This window comes from Hemiscyllium ocellatum, chromosome 47, assembly GCF_020745735.1.
Source record: "Hemiscyllium ocellatum isolate sHemOce1 chromosome 47, sHemOce1.pat.X.cur, whole genome shotgun sequence".
NCBI classification, from domain to species: domain Eukaryota; kingdom Metazoa; phylum Chordata; class Chondrichthyes; order Orectolobiformes; family Hemiscylliidae; genus Hemiscyllium; species Hemiscyllium ocellatum.
The window spans coordinates 7,728,024-7,745,717 of NC_083447.1; the positions used below are offsets into that span (position 1 = coordinate 7,728,024).

A 17,694-nucleotide genomic window follows, 5' to 3' on the forward strand; every position below is an offset into this window, starting at 1 on the left:
ATGGCTGAGCCAGCGTTTATTGATCGCCCATCCCTAATTGCCCCAGAGGGCAGTTAAGAGTGAACTGTGTTGCGGTGAGTCTGGAGTCACATGTAGGCCTGACCTGGAGGGCATTAGTGAATCAGATGATATAAGACGGTAAGAAACAGGAACAGAGGTAGGCCACTCGCTCACTCGAGCCTGCGTTATCGTTCAATAGGATCATGGCTGCCCCGACACCCCTCATGTCCACCTTTCCTGCTCTTTCCCATGATTCCCAGACTGATCTAGAATTCCTCTCAGTCTTAAACATACACAAGGAATCTGCCCCCACAACTCCCTGTGACAAGGAATTCCCGGCCCACTGAGGGAAGAAATTCCTCCTCATCTCAGTCTTCCCACTTATGGATTTTCAATCGCCAATCAATGTTTGTCTCTATGGCCACCAAGGCTAAGGTTAAGAACCCCCAGTCCTGAGGGAGGGTCACTGGAACGTTAATTCTGATTTCTCTCCACAGATGCTGCCAGATCTGCTGAGCTTTTCCAGCAAATTCTGTTTCTGTTTCTACTTCACTTGCGTTAATGTGACCTCCCTGCCGTTTACCTAGTCTGGACTACATGTGACTCCAGGCCCACAGGCGATGCGGTTGACTCTTAACTGCCTTCTGGGGCAATTAGGGACGGGGGCAATAAATGCTGGGCCCAGCCAGAGATATCCAACTTACGGAGATAAAAGTCAAAAGATAGACATGTATGATGAGTTGGAGGCCTACACTTGGACGATGAAACACTTGGGGCCCAGAACATTGGCAGATTTTCGACTGAGGATGTCCAGTGATGTCAATGTTGCTGTTGAATGTTTGTACTCTGAGGATGGTGGGGCGCTGGACTGGTTACTTCCCTCAAACAGGGTCAGAGAATGTATTAACGTCTCTGAAAACGAAACAAGCTTCCTTCTTGGATGCTACATTGTGGGGAAGAGATACCCTCTTCCTGATCCCAGGGGACTGGGGTGAATGTAATTTGATGGGAACTCCTCCCCCCCCCTCAGAATTTTGTGTGAGAGCATGCAGAGATCAGAGGGGAGGGAATCTGTGGAATTTGTCACCGTAGAGGAGTGATGGGGCTGGAATTAAGTATATTCAAGGCTGAGACTGAGAGATTTTTGATGACACGGCACGGTGGCTCAGTGGTTAGCACTGCTGCCTCACAGCGTCAGGGACCTGGGTTCGATTCCCAACCTCGGGTGACTGTCTGTGTGGAGTTTGCACATTCTCCCCGTGTCTGTGTGGATTTCCTCCGGGTGCTCCGGTTTCCTCCCACAATCCGAAGATGTACAGGTTAGGGTGGATTGGCCATGGGAAATTGCCCGTAGTGCTAGGTGCATTAGTCAGAGGGAAATGGGTCTGGGTGGGTTATCCTTCGGAGGGTCGGTGTGGGCCGAAGGGCCTGTTTCCACACTGTAGAGAATCTAATCCAATCATGGGGAGAATGTGCAAACTCCACCCAGACGGTGGCCCGAGGCTGGAATCGAACCTGGGACCCTGGTGCCGTGAGGCAGCAGTGCTAACCACTGAGCCACCGTTAAAAAACTCCCAGTCTCAGCCTTGAATCGAGGCATGAAAGTGGGGTTTTGAGGATTTTGACCTCAGTGAATGGCGGAATGGACTCGCTGGGCTGAATGGCCTACCGCAGACTTTGCGCTGGGAAACCTTTGGAGGGCTGGCTGCAGATTCAACAGGCGCCTCACTCCAACCTCGCTTCAGTTCATTTGAGAGTGTGCCGTGTAAATGGGGGTTGTTGTTGGTGTCACTGCCACCCTATGAGAAGGCTGATAGATGCGTGCCTTAATGTCTCGCTGTGAATCGCACGCCAGCGTTGAGTTTGTGGCCACTTCCTGACACCTGTCGTGTGAGTAAGAGTCAGCCGTTGCCTCTCACTTTGTGCACATCGTTCAGCTGAGTGCGGCGCACCTCTTGTCAGAAACCCAGGGTGGTCCTCCCGCTGCCAGCAGACAGAACGCCAGCGTCTCTCGTCCAGGACTCGGAGCTTATGGGACCAGGAGGCACCTCATCACAGTGAGTCACTTTCAATTTTTTGGGAGTATTTTTTGGGAGAGAGGGGTTTTATTTGGCTTGGTGGGAGGGGTGGGGGGTGTTGACCATAATTATTCGCCAAGGGAATCAAATTCAGGAGGAAAGTAGGCAAGGTGATGGAAGCATTTGGAATGCCACACCTCCCCCACCCTCCTCTCTGACCTATCACCTCCATCCCCACCCCCATTCATCCATTGTACTCTTTGTTACCTTTCCCCACCCTCCCCTCTGACCTATCACCTCCATCCCCACCCCCATTCACCCATTGTACTCTTTATTCCCTTCTCCCCACCCTCCCCTCTGACCCATCACCTCCATCCCCACCCCCCTTTATCTATTGTACTCTTTGCTACCTTCACCCCACCCTCATCTCCCATTTATCTCCCCACCCTGGAGGCACCCTGCCTCTATTCCTGATGAAGGGCTTTTGCCTGAAACATCAATTCTCCTGCTCCTCGGATGCTGCCTGACCTGCTGTGCTTTTCCAGCACCACTCTGATCTAAACCCTGGTTTCCAGCATCTGCAGTCCGCGTTTTTTGCCTCCATTTTCCTTGTGCGTTTGGGCAGCTGTATCACCAGAGGGACTTGTCCGTCCCGACTTGGGAATAGTGTCTCTGGTTCAAAGTCCTGGAGCTCGCTCCCAAACCGAGCTGTTGTATGAAATCGGTACGAGTTGTCCCGATTCAAGAAGGCAGCTCACCCCCACCTTCTCAAGGGGCAACTAGGGATGGGGTGATAAACTCTGGGTACCGCCAGCAACGTCCATGTCCCGCGAGTGAATTATAAAAAAGCAATCAATGCGTACGAAGCACTCTGAGGTGATTTCTGGTTTTGGAAGACTTCAAAGTTGCTTAAATTCAACCACACCTGAAACATCGGGGGCCGTGGTAGTTGATATCATTAAAAATACACAAAGGCACTCAGGAAGTTGTGTAGAATCTTTGCTTAAGTAATACCAGAACAGAGAGACTTCAGCTGTCGGGGATAAAATCTTGATTAGAATGGTGCTGGAAAAACACAGCAGGTCAGGCAGCATCCGAGGAGCAGGAGAATCGACGCTTCAGGCAAAAGCCCTTCCTCAGGAATGAGGCAGGGAGTCTCCAGGGTGGAGAGATAAATAGGAGTTGGGGGGGGGGGGGGGTGCTGGGGAGAAGGTAGCTAAGAGTACAATGGGTGAATGGGGGTGGGGATGGAGGTGATAGGTTAGAGGGGAGGGTGGGGGAAGGTAGGAAAGAGTACAATGGGTGGATGGGGGTGGGGATGGAGGTGATAGGTCAGAGGGGAAGGTGGGGGAAGGGAGCAAAGAGTACAATGGGTGGATGGGGGTGGGATGGAGGTGATAGGTCAGAGGGGAGGGTGGGGGAAGGGAGCAAAGAGTACAATGGGTGAATGGGGGTGGGGATGGAGGTGATAGGTTAGAGGGGAAGGTGGGGGAAGGGAGCAAAGAGTACAATGGGTGGATGGGGGTGGGGATGGAGGTGATAGGTTAGAGGGGAGGGTGGGGGAAGGGAGCAAAGAGTACAATGGATGAATGGGGGGGGAATGGAGGTGATAGGTCAGAGAGGAGTGTGGGGGAATCCATTGACGTCAGGGTGGACCAGTGGGGCCGAATGGCCTGTCCCTGGGAAGGTACACAATGCTATCCAAACTAGGTGGGTCCTGCTGTATGGAGACCGTCAGGGAGGAAGGTTACCACACAGAGGTCTGGGGTCATGGGAATTCTGGGGGTCAATTGATCCCATTGCATTCACAGCTGGCTCCCCATCGCCATGGTCACTTACCCACACCAACGGCAGCTCACCGAAGGAGAAGAAAGAAACCAGAAGATCACAAGAAACAGGAACCGGAGGAGGCCATTCAGCCCCTCGAGCCTGCCCAGCCATTCAGTAGGATCAAGGCTAATCCAACATTCTTTACCTCCACCTTTCCGATCCTTTCCCCATGACTCCCCGACTGATCAAGAATTGATCTCAGCCTTAGATATACACAAGGGCTCTGCCCTCACCGCTCCCGGGGCAAGGAATTCCGAAGACTCTGAGAGACAGAATTCCCCCTCATCTCTATGTTAAATTGCCCCTTTACTTTGAGACAATGCCTCTCTGGTCTCCCCCCAAGGTGAAACATTCTCCCAGCATTTATCCCGTCAAGCCCTTAGAGAATCCGATGTGTTTCAATGAGACAACAGGAGTTTAAGATTCTCACTTCAGTGGTTAGCACGGTTGCCTCACGGCGCCAGGGACCCGGGTTCGATTCCAGCCTCGGGGAACTGTCTGTGTGGAGTTTGCACATTCTCCCCGTGTCTGCGTGGGTTTCCTCCCACAGTCCAAAGATGTGCAGGTTAGGGTGGATAGGCCGTGCTAAATTGTCCCATAGTGCCCAGGGATGTGCAGGTTAGGGTGGATTGGCCGTGCTAAATTGTCCCATAGTGCCCAGGGATGTGCAGGTTAGGGTGGATAGGCCGTGCTAAATTGTCCCATAGTGCCCAGGGATGTGCAGGTTAGGGTGGATTGGCCGTGCTAAATTGTCCCATAGTGCCCAGGGATGGGTAGGTTAGGTGGGTTAGCCATGGGAAATGTGGGAGAGGGTGGATCTGGGTCAGATGATCTTCGGAGGTTCAGAACAGACTCAGAGAGTTTATTAATGTAAAAAGTGAGGTCTGCAGATGCTGGAGATCAGGATGAAGGGCTCTGGCCCGAAACGTCGAATTTCCTGTTCCTTGGATGCTGCCTAACCTGCTGGGCGTTAACCAGCAACACATTTTCAGCTCAGAGAGTTTATTGACCTGCTCAGTCTCACAGCTCCCATCCCATGTCCATTATTACAGCTTTTCCCCACATGTCATGGGGTGGAAGAAATTAATAAAACTGTCGCCTCAGTGGCTTGGCCGTAGCGCCAAATGGTGTCTATCTGCACCGTCGTGGTGCTATGATCTTTCCTCTTATCCTGTAACGCTCTTGCCATCATCAGGAATGTGTCTGTTTGGATGCATGGTGATAAACATGGGGAGCAGGGCTCCCTTTTGAGAAATCTTCCATCTCTCCTATCACAGAGGGTGAGGGGAGCAGTGTTCAGAACAACGGTTCTGGGTGGAGTGTGAGAAAAATAATCTTTTAATTGTGTCCCTTTTGGCTTGAAATTTCTTAAACCTCCCCTGTTTGGATCCTACAAAAACCTTTTCCCTACCTGCCCTTTGGACAGGGTGAGGGGGTGTGGTATCACATGGTCACTGTTGTTAAATTCTCATTCATCACCTTCTTGAGGTTTCTTTTACTTAATCACGGCGCATTGTCCTCACTGGCTAGTCACTTATTTCCAAGGGGACAGTTGAGAGTCAACCCCATCGCTGTGGGTCTGGAGTCACGTGTAGGCCCAGACCAGGTAAAAATGGCAGATTTCCTTCCCCAAAAGGCATGAGTGAACATGGAGCACAGAACAGTACAGGCCCTTCGGCCCACAGGTTGTGCCCAACATTTATCTTAATCTAAGATCAACCTAACCTTCACACCCCTCAATTTACTGTCGTCCATGTGCATGTCCAGCAGTCGCTTTAATGTCCCTAATGTCTCTGACTCTATTCCCACTCCATCCCACACACCCACCACTCTCTGTGTAAAGGGCCAACCTCTGACATCACCCCTAAACCTTCCTCCAATCACATTAAAATTATGTCCCCCTCTGTGACAGCCATTTCCACCCTGGGGAAAAGTCTCTGGCTACCCACTCTATCTATGGCCCTCATTACCTTGTACATCTCCATCAAGTCACCTCTCATCCTTCTTCACTCCAATGAGAAAAGCCCTCGCTCCCTCAACCTTCCTTCATAGGACATGCCCTCCAGTCCAGGCAGCATCCTGGTAAATCTCCTCTGCCCTCTCTCTGAAGCATCTACATCTAGATTAGATTACTTACAGTGTGGAAACAGGCCCTTCAGCCCAACAAGTCCACACCGACCCACCGAAGCGCAACCCACCCATACCCCTACATTTACCCCTTACCTAACACTATGGACAATTTAGCACGGCCAATTCACCTAACCTGCACATCTTTGTGACTATGGGAGGAAACCCACGCAGACACGGGGAGAATGTGCAAACTCCACACAGTCAGTCGCCTGCGGCAGGAATTGAACCCAGGTCTCTGGCGCTGTGAGGCAGCAGTGCTAACCACTGCGCCACCGGACATCCTTCCTATAATGAGGTGAGCAGAATTGGACACAATATTCCAAATGTGGTCTAACCAGGGCTCTACAGAGCTGCAGCACAACCTCACAGCTCTTAAACTCAATCTAATGAAAGCCAACACGCTTTCTTAACAACCCTATCAACGTGGGTGGCAACTCTGAGGGATCTATGGACATGGACTCCAAGATCCCTCTGTTCCTCCACACTGTCTTTAACTCTATATTCAGCATTCAAATTCCACCTTCCCGATGAATCACTTCGCATTTATCCAGTTTGAATGGATACTTATCTGTGACAAGGGAAGTATTACTCTCGATTTTAGACAATAAGGAGCTATGGAGGCTGAGGGGGTGACCTTATGGAGGCTTATAAAATCCTGAGGGGCATGGAGAGGGTAAATAGACAAGGTCTTTTCCCTGGAGTGGGGGAGTCCAGAACTAATGGGTTTAGGGTGAGAGGGGAAAGTTTTAAAAGGGGCAACTTTTTCACACAGAGGGTGGTGCGTGTATGGAATGAGCTGCCAGAGGAAGTGGTGGAGGCTGGTACAATGACAGCATTTAAAAGGCACCTGGATGGGTATGCGAATAGGAAGAGTTTGGAGGGATATGGGCCAAGTGCTGGCAAATGGGACTAGATTGGGTTGGGATATCTGGTCAGCATGGACAGGTTGGACCGAAGGGTCTGTTTCCATGCTGTGACTTTAATCAGAAGTCACATGACACTTGGTTATGGTCCAATTTGAAATCACAAGCGTTCATCAGTGAAGTCTGCTCATTTTGTCCAAGTCAGTCCGACACCATCACCCGCACCATCCATGGCTCTAATTCAGAGCCGACTCCATTCTAACTTGGAAATGAGAAAGTCTTGGTTTTGAGGGGACAGAAAGGATTTGGATAGGGATGGGAGGGGAAGCCACTTGGGTCTTGATAATGAGGAGGGGGAGGTGGGCCGCGTGATCATTGTAGTTAATATTCAGAGGCAGCAATGGTGCCTGCAATCTGATTATTTTTCAGGGACGCCAGCCCACCATGCAGAGACTGCTGTTGACCCTCACTGCCCTTGGGCTCACACTGTGCCCGCTGAGGCTCTGTTCCCCGTCCTCTGACCTCTGCCCGCCTTGCGAGTGCACCGGCGCCTCCCCCAGGGCGATGTGGTGCATCGAGAAGAATCTGGGAACGGTCCCACGGACCATCCCAGCCGACGTCGAGGAGCTGTTCCTGCAGCACAACAACATCTCGGGGGTGGCGCCCACCCATTCCTGGGGGTCCCCCCTCCGCATCCTGGACCTCAGCCACAACCGGCTGGTCGCCATGCCAACCGAAGCCCTGGCCTCCCTGCCTCAACTGAAGAAACTCTACCTGACCGGCAACTGGATAGCCACCTTGCCGCCCGGGTCCTTGAGCAACCTCACGAACCTTCAGGAGTTGCACCTGGGCGTCAACCGTCTTCAGGGTCTGAGCGCCGGCACCTTCTCTGGCCTCTCCAATCTCCAGAGGCTCATGCTGAGTTTGAATAACATCACGAGCCTGGCCCCCGGTACCTTCGTTGCGCTCGGCCGTTTGGAATTGCTGCAGTTGAACGGCAATCGGATTGTGACCATCCATCCCGGAGCTTTCAGGGGCCTTACTAACCTGAAGCAGCTCTACCTCCGAAGTAACAACATCCCGGCCTTGACCAAAGGAGCATTAGACGGTCTTGACCAACTCCAGATCCTGAGTCTGAGCCACAACGAGCTGCGTTCAGTGCCTGAGGAGGCCATGATGGACCTGAAGGGGTTGAAAGACCTTTACTTGAATAATAACGGCATCGCCTTCCTTCCTGAAGGATTCCTGATCCGATTCGAGAAGCTCGTCATCCTGGACCTCAGTAACAACAGACTGGCCACGCTGCTGGAAGGTGCACTTCTCGGCTTGGGCAGGCTGAGGCTGCTAGACCTGAGCTTCAATAACTTCAGCAGCCTCCCTCCCGGGGTGTTCCGCCAGCTGGGCAACCTGACCGTCCTGAACCTCTTCAACAACCGCATCGGCTCGCTGCCAGCGGCCATCTTTGAGGGCCTGGTCAGCCTGAGGGAGCTGCACCTGGACAACAACCGCATCTTGGCCCTCCCGCCCGAGTTGTTTTGGAGGCAGGCGGAGCTCAGGGAGCTCCAGCTGGACAACAACCAGCTCTCGGGCCTGCCCCAGGAGCTGTTTGCCAACCTGACCAACCTGCGAACCCTGTACCTCGACAGCAATTGGCTGACTGCCGTCCCGGCGGCCATCTTCCGAGGCCTGGGCCACCTGAGGGAGCTCCAGATGGAGCAGAACGCCATTGACTTCCTCCCCGAGGGCATCTTTGCTGGCCTGACGGAGCTGAGGGTCCTCCAGCTCAACCAGAATGTCCTCCGGTCTCTCCCCGGCAACATCTTCGATGGGCTGGTCAACCTGAAGGAGCTCCAGCTCAGCGGTAACCAGCTGTCTGCCATGTCTGAGGCCCTGTTCAGGAACCTCAGGAAGCTGAAAGAGTTGCATCTGGATGGCAACAGGCTGTCCTCCCTCCACCCCCTCATCTTCCAGGACCTTCAGAGGCTAGAGGACCTCCAACTGCAGTTCAACCTCCTTCTCTCCCTCCCGCCCCAGGTCTTCGCCCCGCTCCGCAAGCTGAAGAAGCTGCAACTGCACAACAACCGCCTCGCTGCCCTGCTGCCCGGAACCTTCCAGAAGCTGGAGAGCCTCCGGGAACTGCACCTGGATAGAAACGCCATCTCCTCTCTCCCTGCGGGCCTCTTCCAGAGCCTCTCCCGCCTCAGCCTGCTGCACCTGAACTTCAACAGGCTCCGTGACCTCAGCAGCGGCCTACTCGAGCCCCTGGTCAGGCTAGAGCAAATCCAGCTCCACGGCAACCCCTGGGCCTGCGACTGCCCATCCATCTTGTACCTCAGCCACTGGCTGGAGGACCATCCCAAGGTGGTCCATGAGCCTGTCCAGTGTTCCTCGGACAGATCGCCGGTGGCAGCCGTGAAGAAGGCCTTCCCCTCTGTCCCTTCACAGTGCTCTTCCGCTTCCACCCCTGCCTTCTTCCATCTGACAGCTGCCTCCTGCATCTGCTTCTGGCTTCTCCTCAGCACGTTGAGATCGTGAGACCAAAGCAGCAGAGGTAGGCCATCGACCTGCTCCGCCATTTTGATCACCCCCAACCCTATCTTCCTGCCTTTTCCCACAATTCCCCTTCCTGACTAAAAATCTCTCTCACTCTCAGCCTTGAATGCCCCATCCTTGACAGCCCTCTGCCATAAAGAACTCCACAGATTCCCTCCCCTCAGAGAGAAGGTATTCCTCCCCATCTCTGTCTTCAATGGATGGCCCCTTACTCTGAGATGGTGCCCCTCTGGGCCTAGACTCTCCCACGCGAGGGGAAACACCCTCTCCACATCTCCCCCTGTCAAACCCCCTCAGAATCTTGTACACTTCAATAAGGTCGCCTCTCATTCTCCTAAATCCCAAGGAGGACAGGCCCGACGTACACCCTCTCTCCTCCCAAGACACTCCCTCCATCCTTGGGATTAGCCGAGTGAATTTTCTCTGGACTGCCTCTCATGCTGGAATATCTTCCCTTGGATAGTGGACCCCCGACTGTTCATTGTGTTCCAGCCATGGTCTGACTGTAAGGCACGGGAGCAGAAATTAGGCCATTCAGCCCACTGACTCTCCTCCGCCTTTCAGTTGTATATCATTTTAGAAAAACCTCCCTACGTTTATACACAATTTCTTTCGAAGTCGAGGCGAGCATTTTATTACCTGTTACCCTCTGAACTTGGATGCTAGCTTTCTGTGATACGTGTGCAAGGCTTCTCCTAGCCCTCTGGCCTGCAGCGTTCTGCAGTCTTTCCTCATTTAAACAATAGTCATCCCCTCCATTCTTCCTGGCAAACCTCACGTTTTAGCATTATTTACTCCCCGGAGTGTCGGAGGCTGAGGGGTGACCTTATAAAGGTCGATAAAATCATGAGGGGCCTGGATAGGGGGAATAGACAATGTCTTTTCCCTGGGGTCGGAGAGTCCAGAACTAGAGGTTGTATCCACTCGCTTGACCCGTCTATGTCCCCCTGGGGAGGGGGAAAGAGTCTGTGTGTCACCCTCACCCAGTTCCTTTGGGTTATCTGCTAATTTCCTCCTCAAAGTTGACCATAAAGGTTGTAAATAAAAGTGACCACTGCACTGGTCCCTGCGCCACTCCATGTTCCCTTCTGAAAATGTCTCCCTTATCCAAACACCGATTTCTGTTTGTTAACCAATCGCTTAATCAGCAAGAACAGCAGCACCTTGTTTTCCGCCTGGGAATTTTTCTGGATCTACGTCGAGTTTAACAGTTTTAGAGTTTGAGGTGTCTTCTCCCACATCTTCACCCCAACCCCCGCACGCCAAATCTTGGTACCACTCGGTCTGCGACAACCCGTCGTGAACTAAAACCTGGGGATATAGAGGGAAAACCGGGATAGAGAGAGCAAATCCTGGGATGGAGGGGTGGAAGTGAGAAAGTGAGCACTGCCGATGCTGGGGATCGGAGTTGATGCTGGAAAAGCGCAGCCGGTCAGGCAACATTCGCTCTCCTGGCTAGTCACCACTATCCACTGCTTTGTCTCTCTCTCTCTTTGGATTGTATTCCCACCCACTGTTTACTCCTCACTGCCTCCCTCCCCTCCCCCAGTCTTCTGCACAAAACCCAACCCTTTCCTAGCTACCGTCAGTTCTGAGGAAGGGTCACTGGACCGGTAACTTTGGTTTCTCTCCATAGATGCCAACAGAACTTTCCCAGCAATGTCTGTGCTTGTTCCTTCTTTGTTTGGTTGTGTTCTGACTATAGTGCTTGAATAAATTGTGCTTTACTTTAACGTCGAGTGGTTTGGGAGAAAGTGAGGTCTGCAGGTGCTGGAGGTCGGAGTCGAGAGGGTGGTGCTGGAAAAACACAGGCAGCATCTGAGGAGCAGGAGAGTCAACATCTCGGACATTAGCTCTTCATCAGGAATGAGGGGAATAGTTGGACCAATCGAATTGTGTCTGGAACACAGCACCTGACATTTACCTTTAAAATAAGGAGAAGGGTCAGGGTCAAGGTTCCCTGTGTAATATGTTTTGAGGGGTGTCTAATCTGGTCCATTACACCTGGAACTCAGAACATAACCCCTCCACTGAGCTCCCCAGGACAGACAGTTTGGGTTGGGCTTTGATCTGAGAGTTGACGTTTCGGCAAATTCATGTCCTCAGGTTCTAGGTTACAAGATGATTAGGGGTTTAGATAGGGTTGACAGTGAGAACCTTTTTCCGCTAATGGAGTCAGCTGTTACTAGGGGAGACAGCTTTAAATTAAGGGGTGGTAGGTATAGGACAGATGTTAGGGGTAGATTCTTTACCCAGCGAGTCGTGAGTTCATGGAATGCCCTGCCAGTAGCAGTTGTGGACGCTCCCTCTTTATGGTCATTTAAACGGGGCATTGGATAGACATATGGAGGTTATTGGGCTAGTGTAGGTTAGGTGGGCTTCGGTCGGCGCAACATTGAGGGCCGAAGGGCCTGTACTGCGCTGTATTTTTCTATGTTCTATGTTTTCCCTGGAGCATCGGAGGCTGAGGGGTGACCTTATAAAGGTCGATAAAATCATGAGGGGCGTGGATAGGTGGAATAGACAACGTCTTTTCCCTGGGGTGGGGGAGTGCAGAACTAGAGGGGCATAGGTTTAGGGTGAGAGGGGAAAGATATAAAAGAGACCTAAGGGACAACTTTTTCACACAGTGGGTGGTGCGTGTATGGAATGAGCTGCCAGAGGAAGTGGTGGAGGCTGGTACAATTGCAACATTTAAGAGGCATTTGGATGGGTATATGAATAGGAAGGGTTTGGAGGGATATGGGCCGGGTGCTGGTAGGTGGGACTAGATTGGGTTGGGATATCTGGTCAGCATGGACGGGTTGGACTGAAGGGTCTGTTTCCATGCTGTACATCTCTATGACTCCATGACCATGGAGGGTGGGGGATGGTTGGCTTGAACTATAGCAACCTCTCAGTCAGAAGGGGTCTGTCTTTGGAATGAACCAAAGTGTTACACCCAGGGGAATGCAGGGTCGTACCATCCTGGTGCTGAGTAACATTGGCTGCTGTTTATCCAATGCCTTGCTTTTAAAATTCCCGGTATCCATCCATTGCCTCAATCCTTTCCTGTTTCTCTAACCACCCTCCCCCTACACTGGAGAGGGTGCGGAGGAGATTTAATCAGGGTGTTGCCTGATCTTCACATGGTTGAGGTGGGTGGGTGGGGAGGGAGTGCCTTGAGAGAAGTTGGTAAGATTGTGAATGGCACGGGAGATACGAGGCTGTTTCCCCGGGGTGTATTACCAGGGGACACAGGTTCAGGGATGGGGGTGGGTGGTGGGAGGGGCGTTTAACAGAGATGTGTGAGGCAGGGTTTTCACACAGAGGGTGGTGACCGCTTGGAACGTGTTGTCAGAGGAGACGGTGGAGGCAGACACAGTCACATCAAACTCCTGGACGGATAAATTAGGTTAGATTAGATTAGATTCCCTACAGTGTGGAAACTGGCCCTTCGGCCCAACCAGTCCGGATACATGGATAGGAAGGGAATAGAAGGATACAGATCCCGGAAGTGAAGACAGTTTTAGTACAGAACGCTGTAGAGGGCTGAAGGGCCTGTCCCCATGCTGAATTGTTCATTGATCTTCGAGAGTTTCACTTATGAAGAGGGATTGGACAGACTGGGTTGTTCTTCTCAGAGCAGAGAAGATTGAGAGGGGGACATGACTGAGATAGGACCAGACGACACAGGAGCAGAAATTAGGCCATTCAGCCCATCTGCTCTGCCATTCAATCATGGCAGGTAGGTCTTTCAATCCCCATTCTCCCACTTTCTCCCTGTAGCCCCCTGATCCCCTTGACAATCAGGAACCTATCTATCCCAGTCTTAAATATCCCCAATGACCTGGCCTCCACATCCTTCTGTGGCAGTGAGTTCCACACCTTTCCCACTCTCTGGGTGAAGACCTTTCTCCTTATCTCTGTTCTAAAGGGTCTTCCCCTCACTCTAAGGCTGTTACCTCGAGTCCGAGTCTCTCCGGCCAATGGGAACATCTTCCCAACCCCCACTCTGTCCAGGCCGTTCAGTATTCTGCACGTTTCGATCATATAAAATGATGAGGGGCGTTGACAGGATAAAACAGGAAGGAACGTTTCCCATTGATGACGGGATCAATGATCAGGGAAGGGGCAGGATATTTCGAGGGGATTTAAGGGAAAGGTTTTCACATTTAGAGAGTGTTGGAAATCTGTAACTCACTGGCGAGAGGCAGAACCCCTGGTAACATTGGAGTAATGTTAAGGTGGGCACTTGTGATGCCAAGGTGATGCTGGGAAATGGGGTTTGAGTGGGTTGGTGGTTCCTTTTGTCTGGGGCGGATGTAATGGGTCATTTTCCCCCTCTGACTCTCTGATTCCCTGAACTCCATACATTTCTCCGACCATGCCCTCCCAGACCTTTCTGATCTTCGTTGCCCCCAACCCGACTGTCCTCATTGGGCAGTTGTGCCTCTGGGTGGAATCTATCTCAGGAATTTCCTTCCCCAGTTTCTCCCTCCCCCTCCTCTGTAGCCGCTTGGAGAGCTCTCCCATCGCCACACTCACTCAGTGACGTTTTACAGGAGGCACCTGTGGAGCACCTTGAGAGGCTCCAGGGGGCTATGTAAATGCAGTGAGTGGTTGTTGCTGGGTGGACTGACCAGGAGAAAGCACCTTTCCTGTCACACCTACCTCCCTGGAATATGGGGGTGTGTGCATGTGCGTGTGTATGCGTGTGAGTGTGTGTGTGTGTGTGTGTGTGTCTGTGTGTGAGAGTGTAAGGGAGAGTGTGTTTATGAGTGTGTATGTGTGTGTGTGGGTGTGTGTGTGTATGGATGTGTGTGTGTGTGAGTCTGTGTGAGTGTAAGAGAGAGTGTGTATGTGTGGGTGTGTGTGTGTGTGGGTGTGTGAGTGTTTGTGTGTGTGTGTGAGTCTGTGTGTGTGAGTGTAAGAGAGAGTGTGTATATGGGGGTGTGCGCGTGTGGGAGTGTGTGTGGGTGTGCGTGTGTGTGGGTGTGTGTGTACGGGTGTGCGTATAGGTGTGTGTGTGTGAGTGTTTGTGTGTGTGTGTAAGAGAGAGTGTGTATATGGGGGGTGTGTGTGTGTGGGTGTGTGTGTGTGTGTGTACGGGTGTGTGTGTACGGGTGTACGTGTGTGTGTGTGTGTGTGTGTACGGGTGTGCGTGTGTGTGTGTATACGGGTGTGCGTGTGGGTGTGTGTGTGTGTGTCTGTGTGTGTCTGTGTGTGAGAGTGTAAGGGAGAGTGTGTGTTTGAGTGTGTATGTGTGTGTGGGTGTGTGTGTACGGATGTGTGTGTGTGAGTCTGTGTGAGTGTAAGAGAGAGTGTGTATGTGTGGGTGTGTGAGTGTTTGTGTGTGTGTGTGTGTTTGTGTGTGTGTGTAAGAGAGAGTGTGTATATGGGGTGTGTGGGTGTGTGTGTGTGTGTGTGTACGGGTGTGTGTGTGTACGTGTACGTGTGTGTGTGTGTGTACGGGTGTGCGTGTGTGTGTGTGTGTGTGTGTATACGGGTGTGCGTGTGGGTGTGTGTGTGTGTGTCTGTGTGTGAGAGTGTAAGGGAGAGTGTGTATATGGGTGTGTATGTGTGTGTGTGGGTGTGTGTGTATGGATGTGTGTGTGTGTGAGTCTGTGTGAGTGTAAGAGACAGTGTGTATGTGTGTGTGTGTGTGTGGGTGTGTGAGTGTTTGTGTGTGTGTGAGTCTGTGTGTGTGAGTGTAAGAGAGAGTGTATATGGGGGTGTGTAGCGTGTGGGAGTGTGTGTGGGTGTGCGTGTGTGTGGGGGTGTGTGTGTGTGTGTACGGGTGTGCGTGTGGGTGTGTGTGTGTGCCCCACTGAACCTGATGTCATTTTTCAGATCTGCCTCTTAAATCTTACATGCACCCTGAATTGGGTTTTCAGATCGTGTGCTTGCACTGAGATGTTATCAGTTCTCGAACCCCTGTTATAAAGTTTGTGGTGCACCACTATTCTGGGAAAACAAAGCCTTGCCGCGTATTTCTTAGAACTCAGGCTGCAGTGTATTTGTAACCACAAAACCAGATGAATTTGCTGACTCAGTCGTTCAGGTTTCTCCTGATCACTCTTGCTCAGCTGTCAAGTGACAGAAAACAGCTGAAATGTTCTCCTCCTTGTCCCGTTCGAAGAGGGACCTCACATCATCTCTGGAGCAACGGGGAGACATGTTATCCCTCTGCAGAGCAGCTCAGCAGACCCTCCTACTCCCGCTCTATCCCAGCTTTACCTGCCATGGGAAAAATAGTGTGTGTGTCTGGTGTGTGAGAGTGTGAGTGAGTCTGTGTGTTAGTATGTGGGTGTGAATGTGAGTGTGTGAGTGTAAGAGAGTGTGTGTGTGTGTGTGAGAGAGAGTGTGTGTGAGTCTGTGTGTGTGTGTGAGTGTGTGTGAGTGTTTGTGTGTGTGTGAGTGTAAGAGAGAGTGTGTATATGGGTGTGTGTGCATGTGGCTGTGTGTGTGGGTGTAAGAGAGAGTGTGTATATGGGTGTGTGTGCATGTGGCTGTGTGTGTGTGTGCATGTGAGTGTTTGTGTGTGTGTGAGTCTGTGTGTGAGTGTAAGAGAGAGTGTGTATATGGGGGTGTATGTATGTGGGTGTGTGTGTGAGGGTGTGTGTGTGTGTGTGTGTGCGTGTGAGTGTGTGTGAGAGTATTTGTGTGTGTGCGTGTGAGTCTGTGTGTGTGAGTGTAAGAGAGAGTGTGTATATGGGTGTGTGTGTGTGTGCTCGCGTTTGTGTGTGGGTGTGTGAGTGAATGAATGTGTGTGAGAGTGTGTGTGTGTGAGTCTGTGTGTGTGAGTGTAAGAGAGAGTGTGTAAAAGGGTGTGTGTGTGTGCATTTGTGTGAGTGAATGAATGTGTGTGAGAGTGTGTGTCTGTGTGAGTCTGTGTGTGTGAGTGTAAGAGAGAGTGTGTAAAAGGGTGTGTGTGTGTGTGTGCATTTGTGTATATGGGTGTGTGTGTGTGTGCGTTTGTGTGTGTGGGTGTGTGAGTGAATGAATGTGTGTGAGAGTGTGTGTGTGTGAGTCTGTGTGTGCGAGTGTAAGAGAGAGTGTGTAAAAGGGTGTGTGTGTGTGTGCGTTTGTGTGTGTGGGTGTGTGTGTGTGTGTGTGTGCGCGTTTGTGTGTGGGTGTGTGAGTGAATGAGTGTGTGAGAGTGAGTATGAGAGTGTATGAGTATCTGTGAGTGTGAATCCAGGCCTTCCTGGCTTAGAGGCATGGACACTACCATAGGGCCGGAGGTCCTCCCCAAACAGGGGCCTTGAGAACTTCCCGAGTTGGGGCAGATATGTTCACACTGTGTCAGGCCCACCTTCCAGTCAGTCATTTCCCCCAAGAGGCTCAGGCACTGGCTACAGCATCTGGGAATTTCCTCATGACCCCAGACGCTGAGGGATTACAGCACAGTCTGAGGCCATTCAATATATTGGAGATATGTTATCCCTCTGCAGAGCAGCTCAGCAGACCCTCCTACTCCCGCTCTATCCCAGCTTTACCTGTCGTGGGAAAAATAGTGTGTGTGTCTGGTGTGTGAGAGTGTGAGTGAGTCTGTGTGTTAGTATGTGTGTGTGTGAGTGTAAGATAGAGTGTGTATGGGGGGGTGTGTGCGTGTGAGTGAATGAGAGTGTGCGAGTGAGTATGAGAGTGTGAGTGAGTGTGTGTGAGTGAATATAAATGAGTGTGTATGATTATGAGAGTGTGTGTGAGTGAGTGAGTGTGAGAGGGTGTGTGAGAGTGTGTGTGAGTGTGTGAGAGTGTGAGTGAGTGTGTGTGAGTGAGTATGAGAGGGGGTGTGTGAGAGAGTGTGAGTGAGTGTGTGTGAGTGAGCAAGAGATTGTGTGTGAGTGTGTGAGAGTGAATATGAATGAGTGTGTATGTGAGAGTGAGTGTGGGAGTATTTGAATGATAATCAGATGCCTGGTGTTATATTTGCTGTGAACATCAGTGATAAGGCTGAAGGGGAGGTGGAGCTAATGGGTTCATGGCTGATCCCAAGAGAAATTCCCAGGGATAGTGCATTCACAATGTAATTTACTGCACTTCCTCCACAACCAGCTGCACCAACACTTTCACTTGGGATCAGAACATCACAGGTTGGAGTACTGATCCTCTGATACTGCCGCACTGTCGGAGGGTCAGTGCTGAGGGAGTGCCGCACTGTCAGTGCTGAGGGAGTGCCGCACTGTCGGAGGGTCAGTGCTGAGGGAGTGCCGCACTGTCGGAGGGTCAGTGCAGAGGGAGTGCCGCATTGTCGGAGGGTCAGTGCTGAGGGAGTGCCGCACTGTCGGAGGGTCAGTGCTGAGTGAGTGGGCTCT

At 51.7% G+C, this 17,694-nt stretch overlaps 1 protein-coding gene across 1 annotated transcript; it reads left to right on the top strand.

Annotated features, from left to right (window-relative positions):
* The first annotated feature begins 7,405 nt into the window (after positions 1 to 7,405).
* si:dkey-182i3.11 (insulin-like growth factor-binding protein complex acid labile subunit) lies at positions 7,406 to 9,376 on the top strand. The gene is made up of 2 exons (XM_060856012.1): positions 7,406 to 8,229; positions 8,383 to 9,376. Exons 1-2 carry the CDS (start codon positions 7,406 to 7,408, stop codon positions 9,374 to 9,376), a joined length of 1,818 nt encoding a protein of 605 aa, XP_060711995.1.
* Positions 9,377 to 17,694: the final 8,318 nt, after the last annotated feature.